General features: G+C 48.7%; 1 protein-coding gene across 6 annotated transcripts in view; it reads left to right on the top strand.

The window, feature by feature from the left end:
* The window catches only part of PHF19 (PHD finger protein 19), a 104,755-nt gene that overhangs the window by 33,045 nt on the left and 56,413 nt on the right, over positions 1-15,297 (top strand). For all 6 annotated transcript variants that reach the window (XR_004249930.2, XR_004249932.2, XM_058445937.1 and 3 more), the window contains 4 exons: positions 6,138-6,203; positions 6,715-7,125; positions 8,945-9,122; positions 11,078-11,226. Coding sequence is in view for 4 of the 6 variants with exons in the window: in XM_058445937.1 (XP_058301920.1) it covers positions 6,138-6,203; positions 6,715-7,125; positions 8,945-9,122; positions 11,078-11,226 (804 nt within the window). In the remaining 2 variants the exon portion in view is untranslated. The remainder of the gene's footprint in view (positions 1-6,137; positions 6,204-6,714; positions 7,126-8,944; positions 9,123-11,077; positions 11,227-15,297) is intronic.

Genomic DNA, 15,297 nt, shown 5'->3' with positions numbered 1-15,297 from the left:
ATTTTTCTAGAGTCAGAAAGTGACAAGGGTTTAAGTTGTCGAGTCCAATTTCTGTTCTGTACTGGATTCATGCTACGTGGCTCCATATCCTTCCAATGGCAGAGAGGTCATTACTCCATGAAACAACCACACCTACCCTGGGGGGCTCTGACTGATGCAACATTCTCCTCTTTCTTTGTACTGAGCTGAAGTCTGTCTGTCTCCCTTGAGGTCACAAAAGGTAATTTAGCCTCCTATCCCTGGAGTCAGTCCTGCCTCCATGGAAAGACACTGAGGAGTCTTTCCCCAGTCTCTGTGCATTTGGGGTAAATGTGCTTCTGTTTATCTGTGTTCCTTGAAGTGTGATACCTGGGAATAAACCCCCAAACCTTACACTTCTGAGCTTGACAGTGTTCATCTGTAATCGCCTCGATCCTGTGACAACCTGAGTGGTGGGTGGTGGTGATAGCCCTATTTTACCAAGAGGTAATATTTTGAGGCTCCATGAGGAGGTGTGCCTGGACCAAAGTCACACAGCAAGTGGGAGGCAAAGCCAGGCTCTAACCCATGGCTCCTGAGCTGGTGGCATCTTCTCTGTGCTGCCTCTACACAAGGAATCCTCCCCTAAATGTTTCATACCTGCTTAAATAACACCGTCAGGCTTTAGTGCAGGAGTCCACCAAGTGCTATGGGAAAAACAGGAATGGGCAAGACTACGTTCAACCAGGAGAATCAGGCAGGGCTTCCTGGAGGAGGCGGCAGTCGAGCTGAGCAGAGGCTGAGAGAGAGTAAACTGGCCCAGTTACAGAGGAGGGCAGGAACGGGCAGACAGTGGCGGACTGACCAAGCTCCCCATGTGACTGTAGGGCACCCCCTCAGCACCAGCTGAGACCTGAGCCACAGCAGCCCCTCCGGGCATCCCTGACCTCAGCCCAGTGTGGGGGTAGGCAGTGCCTGGCCTGCTCAGATCCTCTTTGTTCTGTGCTGGGGCTGCAGAGGTGGCACTCATGCTCCTGGCACCCTCTTAACAGTCACAGTACTGAAGGCCCCAGGTCTCAGAATGGGGACCCCCGCTAGGGCCCACTGTGACCCCACCACAAAGGGCCTGGGTAGCCAGGGTGACCGGAAACACCACACAGGCAGAGACTCCTCAGACCCAGACAGAAGAACGAGTGTTCCCTCAGGGCTGGGAATCTGTTTTCTCTGTTTCTGTCTCCTCCTCGGAGGAAATTCCACTGCACACTTTATTTTTAGCAATTTGCAAGCAGTGAGGCCACTCACACAGGGGCCACTTGTGACACCAGACAGGGTTGGCCTGGGACAGAGCCTCTCTTCTTCTCCTGCAATGCAGTCTGATTCTTGATTCCCTCTCCTGTCCCCTCGGTCCCTGGCCTTCGAGTGAGGCCACCCCAGGCAAGGACACTATGGTGGGGAGGTTGGAGCCTGCACACGGACTCCAGGCTCCTGGGCTCCCCTCGCCTGCCCCGTTGCCTCCTGCAAGTCACTGATCGCCCCTGGGCTTCGGCTTCTCCACCTACCCGAGGGAAGCAGAACCTCAAAGCCCCAACCTCCCCCTCATGGCTGTGAGGATCTGATGGGACAGTGTCTACATGAGTGCCAGGAGAGCAGCAAGCCCGTGCAGGGGCTCACAACTATGAGAGAGAACACACAGGCGTGCCCAGCTCCTCCGCTCACAAGCTCCGCATGACCTTAAGCCGTTCCCTCTGTTTCTGCCTGTGTTAAGGTGACACTAATACAGCCCCATCTGCCTCAGAGGATTGTCACAGGGATCCTATGGGACAACCTTCAAACACGTTTTGGTCCTGTTCATTTGGGAATGTTCCTCACCACCTTGAGGAAATCCGGTGGGAAAATGGAGTTTTAGAGAATTCGTTGTTAAGAGTTTGTGATGTGAGGATTAAATGAGATACATGTATATGACAGCCACTGGGGGATTGGGACTGGGAGATGTCCCGGGGCAGTGCTTAATCCACAGGATTAAGAATACTAATTAGTAGTAATACTAGTAGTATTACTACTATTAGTATTATTAGTGTTATTAGCAGTAGTAGTATTCAACAAGTATTCAGTAGTAGTGAATAATTTCAATAAATATGAGCCATTATTACTAAATTATTAGTAATAATGGCTCATATTTATTGAACACTGTGTTAGGCAGAATAATGTCCTCCAAAGATGTCCACATGTGAATCCCCAGGACCTGTGAATATGTGACCTCACATGGCTCTATGCATTTGCCAGGGCTGCCATAACAAAGTGCACAGACTGGGTGGTGTAAACAACAGAAATGTATTTCCTTGCAGTTCTGGAGGCCAGAAATTCAAGGCATAGTATTGGCGAGTTGGTTTCCTCCAAGACCTCTCTCTTTGCCTTGACATGGCTGTCCCCTCCCTATGTCTTCATGTGGTCCTTCTTCAAATTTCCCCTTCCTAAAAGGATACCAGTCACATTGCATTAGGGCCCACCCCCAGTGACCTCATTTTAATTTAATTAGCTCTTTAAAGGCCCTATCTCCATATTCTGAGATACTGGCGGTTAGGACTTCAAAATCTGATTTGGGTGGGCGTTGCTGAGCCCATAACAGTGACAAAACAGACTCTGCAGACACGATTAAATGAAGGATTCTGAGATGGGGAGGTGACCCTGGCTTATCCAGGAGGCCCAAGGGTCCTCAGAAGAGGGAGACGAGAGTCAGAGAGAAGGGGAGATGCTCCACTGCTGGCTTTGAAGATGGAGGAAGGGACCACAAGCCGAGGAGTGCAGGCAGCCCTGAGAAGCTGGCAAGGGAGGAAGCCATCCTCCCCTTGGGCCTCCAGGAGCAACGCAGTCCTGCTGATGTTTCCATGTTAGGACCTCTGGCCTCCAGAACTGTATGATAATAAAGCTGTGTTGTTTTAAGCCATTAAGTTTGTGGTATTTTGTTACAGCAGCAATGGGTAACTAATACCAGTGCTTACATGTATTATCTCATATAATCCTCACAATAACCCTATAAGGGGGATATTATTATTATTCCCATTTTGCAGATGAGGAAACTGCAGAACAGAGGAGTTAGTAACTATCCCAGGGCCACAAAGCTAGTATGTGAAGTGACAGAAACAAGCTCTGAACCCCAAAAGGCTGGCTCCAGAGGCCACATCCTGAACTCCCGTGCACTCTAAGGAATGAATAATGATGATGGAGAAGCTTCCGAAAGCCTCTCAAGTCACCCCTGCCCCTTTCTCCAGCAACTGTTCAAGGCTCATCACAGTCCACATCTGTACACGCATCACAGAAGGATGTCCCTACATCTGAATAGCATTTCACTCCCTGAAACAGACATTTGCTGTTCACACAACACCAGGACAGCTCCACTGCTGAAAGACAATCCCCTCCACCTGCTGGGTGATGTCTGGAATTTCACTCTTAGCTTGATCATTTTCACGTTCTTATCCCTTTTATGACTCTCCCACCAAGCTTTGACCCTTAGAACCGCAGAGGATTGGAATCATGGACCTGTGGGGAGGGGTGGGTCCTGAAAGACTCCCCCAGGTGTATTCACCCAGGAGCCAGGTCTACACATAGCATCTTCCCTCCACTGTTCTCACATGTCAAAAGCTACATGTTCGGGGAGGTTTCATCACCACAGACTTCCCGAAGCCAGCACAGTCTCCCTGCCAACGCCGCCCTCTGCCTGCCTTCCATAGAACATCTGTTTTCTATTATTTATTGGGAACAACTTGTCCCTGAAGCCCTGGGCAGTTGGTGCGTGGGGGCGGGGGCAGGGTGGCCTTTGCTGGGCTGTGTTCTGTGTCTCAACCCAACTGTACTCATTAAGCCCACAGCTCTCTGTTTATGTTACTTTTAAAGAATAATAACTAGTGTGGCTTTTTGTATTTGCTCAGTCCGAAAGACCTCTGTCCTCTCCTGCTTTCATCCAAATCCCCTTTCACGTGGTTCCATGAGATTATTCTCTCAAAAAAAATAAATAAATAACAAAGCGCTTATAGAATCAAGATATTATTTATATGCAATAAAACTCACTCATTTTAAGTATACAGTTTGAGGAATATAAATAATCACGTGACCACCACTACAGTCAAGTGGCAAACATTTCTGCGCGGGATAAAGCTGCTTTGTGTCCCTGCATAATCAATCCCCTCCCCACCCACGGCTCCAGGCAGCCACTGATCTACTTCCTGTCACTCTAGTTTTGCCTTTGCTAGAAGCTCGTAAGAATGGAAACAGGTAGTATGTAGTCTTTGGTGTTTGACTTCTTTCACTTAGCATAATGTTTTTGAGGTTCATCCATGTTATTGTTTATGCTGGTATTTAATTCCATTTGGTTGTTCTATAGTATATATAGACCAATTTGTTTATCCACTCACCAGTTGATGACACATTTGGGTTGCTTTGAACAAAGCCGCCATGAAGATTCACATACACACCTTTGTGCAGACATAAGTTTTACTTTCTCTTAGGTAAATTCCTAGGAGTGAAATGTGTGGATTGTATGGTAACTTTATAAGTATGGTTTATAAGTAAATTATTTTGTAAGTATGATTTAACTTTATAAGATACTTTCATAGATTGTATCTGTTCATTTTTTTTTTTTTTAAGAGAGACAAGGTCTTTCTCTGCTACCCAGGCTGGAGTACAGTGATGTGATCATAGCTCAGTGCAGCCTTGAACCCCTGGGCTCAAGCGATCCTCCCACCTCAGCCTCCCAAGTAGCTGGGACTATAGGTGTATGCCACCAAGACTGGCTAATTTAAAAATTTTTTTAAATAGAGATGAGGTCTTATTATGTTGCCCAGGCTGTCTTGAACTCCTGGCCTCAAGCAATCCTCTTGCCTCAGGCTCCCAAAGTGTTGAGCTTACAGGTGTTGAGCCACTGAGCCTAGCTGTGCCCATTTTTTATTAGGTCATTTGTCTCTTATTATTAGATTATAAGAGTTCTCTATATATTCTGGATACAAGCCTTTATGAAGATACAGTCATGTGCCATATAACAGTCAACACCGGACCACATATACAACGAGGGTCCCAGAAGAGTATAGTACTGCATTCTTACTGTACCTTCTCTGTTTAGATATATTTAGATATACACGTATTTACAGTGTTAACAATTGCCTACAGTATTCAGTATGGTCACGTGCTGTACAGGTTTGTAGACTAGGGGCAATACGCTGTCACAGAGTTTCAGTGTGTAGCAGGGTATACCATCCAGGTTTGTATAAATACATCCTATGATGTTCACACAATGATGACACATTTCTCAGAACGTATTCCTGTTGCATAACTGTATATGTTTTGGAAAAACTTTTCTACCATCTCTCCTGGGCTGACTCCTGTTAAGAGGTAGTGATGTGCGTGGGAGGGGCCCTGTGGCTGTGCTGCCTCCCACCTCGGCCTCCTTGGGCAAATCCCTTTCCCTCTGTGAGCCTCAGTTTTTTCATCAGTAAAATAGGAATAAAAACCCACCCTATCTTCCCCACCATGCTGTAAGGAGCCCTAGGAAGAATTGTGGCTGTGAAAGCATTTGGTAAATGCTTCAGACCTAAATAGGTTAACAGTGGGGTCAAATTGCTATTATAATAGCACTGAGACCCTCCTGTATCCCTTGCCTCGGGCTGGACGTTATCTGGAAGGGAAAGTTGTGCGGAATGGACACACCTCAGTCAAGGATAGATGGCCAAGGAGGGATGCAGATGGGAATTGTGAGCCCAAGATTCCCCATGAACTTCAGGAGGAGGGAGGCATTTACTCATGCAGTCAGTGTGTTCTGAGTGTCTCAGCTGTGCCAGGCACTGCCCTCAGCACTGGGAACACAGCCATGACCCTCACAGATCCCCCCCGACCAGTCGGGGCAACCAGAGAGTGAGTGATGATTACGGAGCTGTGTGGACTGTGCCCTGACAGGATAAATAGCAGTGCTGCCCAGGATCACAGTAAGGGCCCAGGTCCTGTTTTGAAGGAAGGTCACGGAAGGGCGGAAGCTTGAAGGGTGGAAAGGAGATAGCCAAAGGGGACAGCATGTACAAAGTCGTGTGTCCCAAGCCATCTTCTGCCCTGGTGGATCCTGGTGCATTGAAGAGAGCCCTGCAGGTAGCCACAGGGATCACTATAACATTCAGTGATGTGATTATTATTTCCAGGCTCACCCTGAGGTGGCCGAAGCTGGAGTTGGGTGCCCCTTTGCAGGTGTCGGCTGCTCCTTCAAGGTAAGCATCTGCGTGTGAGAAAGGAGATCTGTCCACTTCTGTCCACTATGGTTCCAGACCTCCAGGTCTCCCCACTGCAGCCCCTCCATGATTTTCCCATAACATCAGTCCACTCATCTGGATGTCCTTTGTACTAATGACTTTCCCAAGCATCAGAGCCTACTATTAAGTCATCATAGTACTCAGGGAAGTTCTTCTTAATGTCTCACCTGAGCATCGGCAGAACATCACTAAAATGACCCCCACCCCCACCGCCCCTCTCCATGGTCCTGAATCATCCTTGCACTCCAAGGCAGGGCAGAATTAGAAGCTGCAATGCATGTGGCTCATCGTGGGCATGTCTGATGCCAGGGTCTTCCTCTGAATCCCTCCCACTGTACAGAAAGCCACTCCTCTTTGCTGGGTGAATGAATCTGACTTTCCTTGGTGACCTTTGATAGCAGGGCACTCCACTGCTCCCCTGTCCTCACTCCACCTCTGTTTTCACTGATCAGCCCTACTCTCTTGTCAGGGAAGCCCACAGTCCGTGCAAGAGCATGAGGTCACCTCCCAGACCTCCCACCTAAACCTGCTGTTGGGGTTCATGAAACAGTGGAAGGCCCGGCTGGGCTGTGGCCTGGAGTCTGGGCCCATGGCCCTGGAGCAGAACCTGTCAGACCTGCAGCTGCAGGCAGCCGTGGAAGTGGCGGGGGACCTGGAGGTCGATTGCTACCGGGCACCCTGCTCTGAGAGCCAGGAAGAGCTGGCCCTGCAGCACTTCATGAAGGAGAAGCTTCTGGCTGAGCTGGAGGGGAAGCTGCGTGTGTTTGAGAACATTGTTGCTGTCCTCAACAAGGAGGTGGAGGCCTCCCACCTGGCCCTGGCCACCTCCATCCACCAGAGCCAGCTGGACCGTGAGCGCATCCTGAGCTTGGAGCAGAGGGTGAGTGTGGGAGGCAAGTTTGCCTTCAAGCCCGGCTGAGCCCTGTCCTGTCTCCAGAGCAGCAGATAGGCTTCCTCCTAATCATTCATCCTGCTTAGAGCAGTCACTCCATCAAAACGTACCTCCCCTTTATCCCACACCCTTCCAGGAAGAGCACTGAGTTAGAAGCTGTAGTCAAGGTCACGGCCTCCCATCCAGTGCTTCGGTTCCTTTGCTTGAACTTTTGTGATAAGACACCACCTCCCTGAGCAGCTCATTCCAGTGCAGGACATATTCCACTCTTAGCAAGTTCTTCCTTATACTAAGCTAAAATCGGCCTGTCTCTTCCCTGCATTGTTCCTGGCCCTGCCCCTCAGAGCCCACAAGACAAATCCACCTTCTAGTCCCCGTGACAGCCCTTCAGGGATGGAGAGTCGGATTCTGTCCTACCTGAGTGCTTCCCTTTTCGGGCTAAAAGCCCCAGCGCCTTCACCTCTTCCTCAGAGCATGCTGCTTCACATTGCCATCCTACGCTCTGGCTCAGTCTCCAAAGAATTCTGTATGCTTGGAGTGTGGTCCCAGGCTGACTCCAGATAATCCACTTAGCCACAGTTCTTGGTCCAACAGGGCTGTCTTCTCCCTTATTCTAGAGCTTCTACTTTTCTTTTCTTTCTTTCTTTCTTTTTTTTTTTTCCTTTGAGACAGAGTATTGCTCCGTTGCCCAGGCTGGAGTGCAGTGGCGTGATCTTGGCTCACTGCAACCTCCACTCCCAGGTTCAAGCGATTCTCCTGCCTCAGCTTCCTGAGTAGCTGCGATTACAGGCGCGTGCCACCATACCCAGCTAAATTTTTTGTATTTTTAGTAGATATGGGGTTTCACCATGTTGGTCAGGCTGGTCTCGAACTCCTGACCTCATGATCCACCTGCCTCGGCCTCCCAAAGTGCTGGGATTGCAGGCATGAGCCACCGTGCCTGGCCTATACTTTTCTTAATGTAGCCAATCACCATTCTAATGTTGCTTCTTTTGCAGTAACATTACATCATTGTCTCATATTGAGTTAGGCCTGGATTTTAGTTCCTGCTTCACCATTACCATTATCTGCCTCACCATTCGCAATTACCATTACAGCAGGTGCTCAGAGCCACCTGCCGTGTGGGTCTGAGCAAGTCACTTTCCCTCTCAGGACCTTCCCCATCAGTAAAATTAACGATTAAATTTTCTTTAAGAATGCTCACTTCCATTCATGGCTTCCCTACCTGAGCATACCCAAGAATAAATTTGTATTATTTCCATTTTATTGGGGAAGGCTATTAGAAGGGCCAGGCGCTGAGTTGGAGTGGCTGAGGCTTTAGCCTTTATTTATGTAACTCTCACTCCAGTTAAAAAGCAGCCTCCCTGAAAGCCACAATTATATCTTCATTTCACCCACAAACTTCCCAGCTCTACTTTTACATACCAGGCACTATGCAAGGCATGGACACAAAGACAAAATGAGCATGGGCCCAGCTTTCGGTGGAGGAGACCATCTGGTAGGGAAGGCAAAAAAATATGTCTCGTAAAATCATCGTAAGGGCTCTGTAAGAACATACTGAAAGACAGCAGCTGAGCTAGGACGGTGGTTGAAGGCTTCCCAGATGAGGGGCCATATGAGCTGGATTCCTGGTGGATAAGGAAAAGGAAGGCCAGGCAGAGGGCAGCACATTCAGATGCAGACGCACGCCTGAGTGAGGCGTGTTCAGGAAAGCATATCCGGGGCAGATCAATCTCCACATCCCGCCATTCCCATCCCATCCCCAAGCCGGGTTCTGGTGTTCCTGGCTGAACAGTTTTCCCTACAGGTGGTGGAGCTGCAGCAGACCCTGGCCCAGAAAGACCAGGCCCTGGGCAAGCTGGAGCAGAGCTTGCGCCTCATGGAGGAGGCCTCCTTCGATGGCACCTTCCTGTGGAAGATCACCAACGTCACCAGGCGGTGCCATGAGTCGGCCTGTGGCAGGACCGTCAGCCTCTTCTCCCCAGGTAACACCTCCCAGGGGCATAGAGACCTGCTTGGGGAAACAGGCCCCACAGGACCCAGGAAGCAAGCAGTGAAAACAGCCAGCTCTGTGACAGACAGGCTGTGTCCACTTTAGGCCAGTGCCCATTCAGGCCACTCACCATGGCCAGGAACCATGCTGGGATCTTGAGGTTGGTGGGTGAACCGTACTCTGCCCTGTGGCTTTCAGCCACACACAGCAGTGGCCCAGGCTGACTGATATTCAGGCCCTTTCTCCTCTCTGAATGTCAGTCCCATTCTGCAAATAGGAATCAAAACTGTTACCCACTTCATGGATTTGGGATGTGAAGGAAAGTGTGCTGTGGGCCACAGTGTGTGCACATGAGATGGATGTGGATGATGATTTTCACGAGTGAACACCGTGGCCTCAGAGAGCTGACAGTCTGAAATAAGATTAGAGAACTGAGTAAGACACATGCACTTGTGTACGATTGCAGGTAGCATGTGAATGAGTGTCTTACTCAGTTCTTACTGATTTCTGGAGCCCCTGGGCTTGGCACAATGTCTTGCATAAAGTAATTACTTGGCAAGTATTTCTCTTAACTAAATGATATCTGTTAATATAACAATGCATATATTTGTGCAAAAAATAAGGCAGCAGACTGCGTGCAGTGGCTCATGTCTATAATCCTAACACTTTGGGAGGCTGAGGCAAGAGGATCATTTGAGGCCAGGAGTTCAAGACCAGACTGGGCAACATAACAAGATCCCATCTCCACAAATTTTTTTTTTAATTAGCCGGGCATGGTGGCCTGCACCTGTGGTCCTAGCTACTCGAGAGGCTGAGATGGGAGGATGGCTTAAGGAGTTTGAGTCTGCAGTGAGCTACGGTGGTGCCACTGCATGCACTCCAGTCTGGGCAACAAAGCAAGACCCTCTCAAAAAAAGTTTTTTTTAAACGAGGCAGCGGAGTGTGTCACAATCCCAGAGCAGGGCTGGGACCCCTTTCCTGCAGGAGCAGCGCTCATGCCGCTGTGTTGGGACAGCTCTCTTCATGGGGTGGCCTCGAGCCCTACTTGTAGACCTTTTTCCCTCAATTCTTTTCAAAGAGGGAAAAAGCAAGCAGTACCTCATGCTTCCTGTTCTACCAAAACGTAATGGGCAGAGATGAGTCAGACTGCCAGCCTGTCCCTCCTCCACCCCCTTCCTGCCTGTCCCCGATTCATGTCCCCAGTTAGCCTCTCCCAGAAGGGCTCTCTGCCAGAGGACATGCTCTCATGGGATGGCCCTTTAGCTGCCCAGGGGGTTTCTATGCATCTTCACCAGGGATGATTCAGCCCTCAAAGGGTTTTGCCACCTGAGAATGGCTGGCAGAACTGCGAGTCACCCCATGTACCCCCAGCCTCCAGGGGACCCCTGCCAGTTGGCATAGGGCAGAACTGTGAGTCACCCCATGTACCTCAGCCTCCAGGGGACCCCAGCCAGTTGGCATAGGGCAGCAGAAAGAAACCGGTGCTGGGAGGCAGGAAGCCTGGCCCCTCATTCTTGCTGGGTCCCCAACATACTGTGAGATGGTGACCAGCCACTTTCTTTTCTCAGCTTGGTTTCCAGACTGTAAAACATAGGTTGGTTAGATCAGTGGTTCTCAGAGTGTGTTCCTAGGACCAGCGGCATTGGCAACCCCTGCAAACTTGCTGGAAGTGCCAACTCTCAGTTCTTACCCCAGGGTTACTGAGTGAGAAACTCTGAGGGTGGGGCCTGGCAGTGTATGACTTGGATGGCCAGCTGACAAACACTGAGCTAGATGACCCCCAAGAGCCCATTCCTGTCTGACACCCTACTCGAGAAGAATGCTGGGCTCTAACCCCATCTTTCATGGTTTTGAGCTGCTGACCTTGGGCATGCCTGACCGCTGGATCCCAGTCCCACATCTGCAAAGTCCAGCACTTCCCAACTGCCTCTGGCTTCTGCATTTCAGCCTTCTACACTGCCAAGTATGGCTACAAGTTGTGCCTGCGGCTGTACCTGAATGGAGATGGCACTGGAAAGAGGACCCACCTGTCGCTCTTCATCGTGATCATGAGAGGGGAGTATGATGCGCTGCTGCCGTGGCCTTTCCGGAACAAGGTATGGGTGTGGAGGTGATGGGGGTAAGGTGGGGAGCATGGAAGCCTGAGTCCTAGTCCTGGTTTGGCAATGAATTGGCCATGTGACCTGGCAAGTCCCCCACCCTCTCTGTGTTATCAGTTTCCTTTTTTATAAAACAATCAGATCTAATAACAAGTGCTCCCTCCAGCTCCATGAGTCCAGAAGCTAAAATGTCTGGAATCTTCCTGAAGGTTATATAGAAATAAAATTCATGGCCAGGTGCAGTGCCCCACACCTGTAATCCCAGCACTTTGGGAGACTGAGGTGGGAGGATTGCTTGAGCTAAGGAGTTTGAGACAGCCTGGGCAACATGATGAGACTTCATCTCTGCTAAAAATAAAAACCATCTGGCCGGGCATGGTGGCTCAAGCCTGTAATCCCAGCACTTTGGGAGGCCGAGGTGGGCGGATCACTTGAGACCAGGCGTTCGAGACCAGCCTGGCCAACATGGTGAGACCCCATCTCTACTAAAAATAAAAAAATTAGCTGGGTGTGGTGGCGTGCACCTGTAATCCCAGCTACTGGGGAGGCTGAGGCAGGAGAATCGCTAGAACCTGGGAGGCAGAGGTTGCAGTGAGCCAAGATAGCGCCACTGCACTCCAGCCTGGGTGACAGAGCAAGACTCCACCTCCAAAAAAAAAAAGAATGTAGGAACTCAAATTTTCATTTTTAATGTAATTCCCAAGATTTTCTCCAAGAAATAAATTGTTGTTTTGTATTTTGTAACTTAAAAGCAGCTATTAGTAAATTTCTGAGATATAGCAGGAGACCAAAACATGTTTGGAAAGAAAATAAATATATGAAGAGAGACTAGTTGTTTTATTTTCAATGTATTGAATATATTAGACTACTATTTATTTTCTGAGTGGATGTGATTAAATATTCAGATGTTTACTGTATGATTAAGAGTGAGATAGAGATTTCTTTGGAGTTATTAAATCCATCCTATCTTTTACATAATGGACAAATCAAGTTAAAAAATTTTTAGATAGCTTAGCTTGTTTTCTGGTGCTGTTGACCTGCAAGAGAATATACTTTCGCATATGCAGGTGAAAGTTTTGCAATTTATGTATACAAGAAATTGTAGGCATTAAAAATATTTTATTGATAAAAATAATAATAATAAAAAAATAAAAACCATTAGCTGGGCGTGGTGGCACATGCCTGTAGTCCCAGCTACTTGGGAGGCTTAGGTGGGAGGATTGCTTGAGCCTGGGAGGTTGAGGCTGCAGTGTGCCATAACCTTGCCACTGCACTCTAGCTTGGGTGACAGAGCGAGACCTTGCCTCAAAGAAAGAGGAGAGAGAGAGACCAGGCACAGTGGCTCACGCCTGTAATCCCAGCACTTTGGGAGGCCAAGGCGGGCGGATCAAGAGGTCAGGAGATTGAGACCATCCTGGCTAGCACAGTGAAACCCCATCTCTACTAAAAATACAAAAAACATAGCCGGGCGTCGTGGCGGGCGCCTGTAGTCCCAGCTACTCGGGAGGCTGAGGCAGGAGAATGGCATGAACCTGGGAGGCGGAGCTTGCAGTGAGCCAAGATCCCGCCACTGCACTCCAGCCTGGGTGACAGAGCGAGACTCCATCTCAAAAAAAAAAAAAAAAAGAAAAAAGAAAGAGGAGAGAGAGAGAAAGAAAGAAATGGAGGAAGGGAAGGAAGAAAGGAAGGGAAGGAAAGAGGGAGGGAGGGATGGAATGAATGGCCAGTGGCTGCCCACTCTTCTTCCTCCTTCACATCGTGGGGTAAGTAAGGAAATTTCTGGGAGGAGGTGCCGTGAGGCTAGCCTGAACTAACAGAATTTTCAGGAAAAAGGAAGGAGGCAAGTACCACTACATATTAATACGTACTAGAATGGCCAAAATCTGGAACATTGACAGTACCAAATGCTGACGAGGATGTGGAGCAACAGGAACTCTCATTCATGTCTGGTGGGAATGCAAAATGGTACAGCCACTTTGAAAGACAGTTTGGCAGTATCTTACAAAACCAAACACACTCTTACCAAATGATATAGCCAGTTGCTCTCCTTGGACTCAAAGGAGTTTACTTAGAGGAGTTGAAAACTTATGTTACACAAAAACCTGCACAAGGATGTTTATGGCAGCCTTAGTCATAATTGCCAAAACTTGGAAGCAACCAAGATGTCCTTCATTAGGTGGATGGATAAATAAACTGTGGTGCATCCAGACAGTGGAATATTATTCGGTGCTAAAAAGAAATGAGCTATCAAGCCATGAAAATACAGTGAGGAAACTTAAACACATATTACTAAGTAAAAGAAGTCAATTTGAAAAGACTGCGTTCTGAATGCTTCCAACTATATGACATTCTGGAAAAGGCAAAGCTATGAAGACAGGCCAGGCGTGGTGGCTCTCACCTGTAATATCAGCAATTTGGGAGGCCGAGGCAGGTGCAGCGCTTGAGCCCAGGAGTTCGAGACCTGGGCAACATAATGAAACCCTGTCTCTACAAAAAATACAAAAAAATTAGCTGGGCATTGTGATGTGTGCCTGTAATCCCATGTACTCTGGAGGCTGAGGCACGAGAATCACTTGAATTCAGGAGGTGGAGGTTGCAGTGAGCTGAGGTCGTGCCACTGTACTCCAGCCTGGGGGACGGAGTGAGACTCAGTCTCAAAACAAAAACAAAATCAAAAACAAAAGCTATGGAGACAGTAAGATCAGTGATTGTCCAAGAGTAGAGGCCGAGAGAGATGAATAGAGCACAGGGGATTTTGGGAGCAGTGAAACTATTCTCTTTGATACTGTTATGGTGGATACATGTCCTTATGCATTTGTCAAAACCCATAGAAGGTGAAATACCAAGAGTAAGCGCCAATGTCAACTGTGGACTCTGGGTGATAATTATGTGTCAGTGCAGCTTCATCAATTGTTACAAAACTACCACTCTGGTGGGGATGTTGATAGTGGGGGAGGTTGTGCATTGGGTGGGGGCAGGAGGTATATGGGAACTCTGTATTTTCTAATCAATTTTGCTGTGAACCTAAAACTGCTCTAAAAAATACAATCTATTAAAAATTCTTCGCCGGGTGTGGTGGCACATGCCTGTAATCCTGGCACTTTGGAAGGCCGAGGTGGGTGGATCACCTGAGGTCAGGAGTTCAAGATCAGCCTGACAAACATGGTGAAACCCTGTCTCTACTAAATACAAAAAATTAGCTGGGCATGGTGGTACATGCCTGTAATCCCAATTACTTGGGAGGCTGAGGCAGGAGAATCGCTTGAACCCAGGAGGCAGAGGTTGCACTTAGCCAAGATTGTGCCATTGCACTCCAGCCTGGACAACAAGAGGGAAACTGTCTCAAAAAACAAAAACAAAAACAAAAAAACACCGTAATTCTTATAGAGGGGTTTGCGGGATAGGCATTTCCTGTGGGTGAACAGCAGCATTGCATGAGTGGAGGGTGTCAAGAATAGAGACCTCAGGTCTGGGGAAACAGGTGGGGCAGGGCGGGTGTGCCGCTTTGGTCTGGATGTGAGTCAGTAGGTCCCCCACCCCCGGCAGTTCCCAAAGGTGCTGGGGAGATTTTTAAAACACCAGTGACAGAATCTCACCCCCGTAAGTAACAAGGCCTGAGCATCAGGATGAAGTCTCCGCAGGGGGTTCTAATGTGCAGGGTGAGGACACTTCAGTTGGCAACGGGAAGCCATTCAGCTTCCTGATGGGCATTTCAGGGGCACATGCCAGGGAAGAGGGTTTGTGTCACTTTTAGACAATTGGCTTCTCAGGGGAACCTCTGTCTGCGCTGTGTACACCAGAAGCTCCACAAATGTCTCAGGACATCGATGACAGCCCCTCAGTAGAAGACTTCCCTGTTCTGGCCCTTCTGCCTTGCCCCAGGAGGTTCCAGCTGTAGTTGATGAAGCAAAACTTTCCAAGCCAGAGGAGGTGTTACAGGTCATTGCCTCCACTCACCTTGTCAGTGCTTCAGTCACACCCTTCGCCCCCAACAGCCAATCAGACTTGACTGGGGCATCAGAACCTTCCCCTGCTTCCTGCTGGATGGAAGGAACATCTGATCCTCAT

This window comes from Hylobates moloch, unplaced genomic scaffold (assembly GCF_009828535.3).
Source record: "Hylobates moloch isolate HMO894 unplaced genomic scaffold, HMol_V3 SCAFFOLD_10, whole genome shotgun sequence".
In the NCBI taxonomy this organism is placed as follows: domain Eukaryota; kingdom Metazoa; phylum Chordata; class Mammalia; order Primates; family Hylobatidae; genus Hylobates; species Hylobates moloch.
Note: the sequence above shows the minus strand (reverse complement) of the source record. Positions and strands in the feature narration are given on the sequence as shown.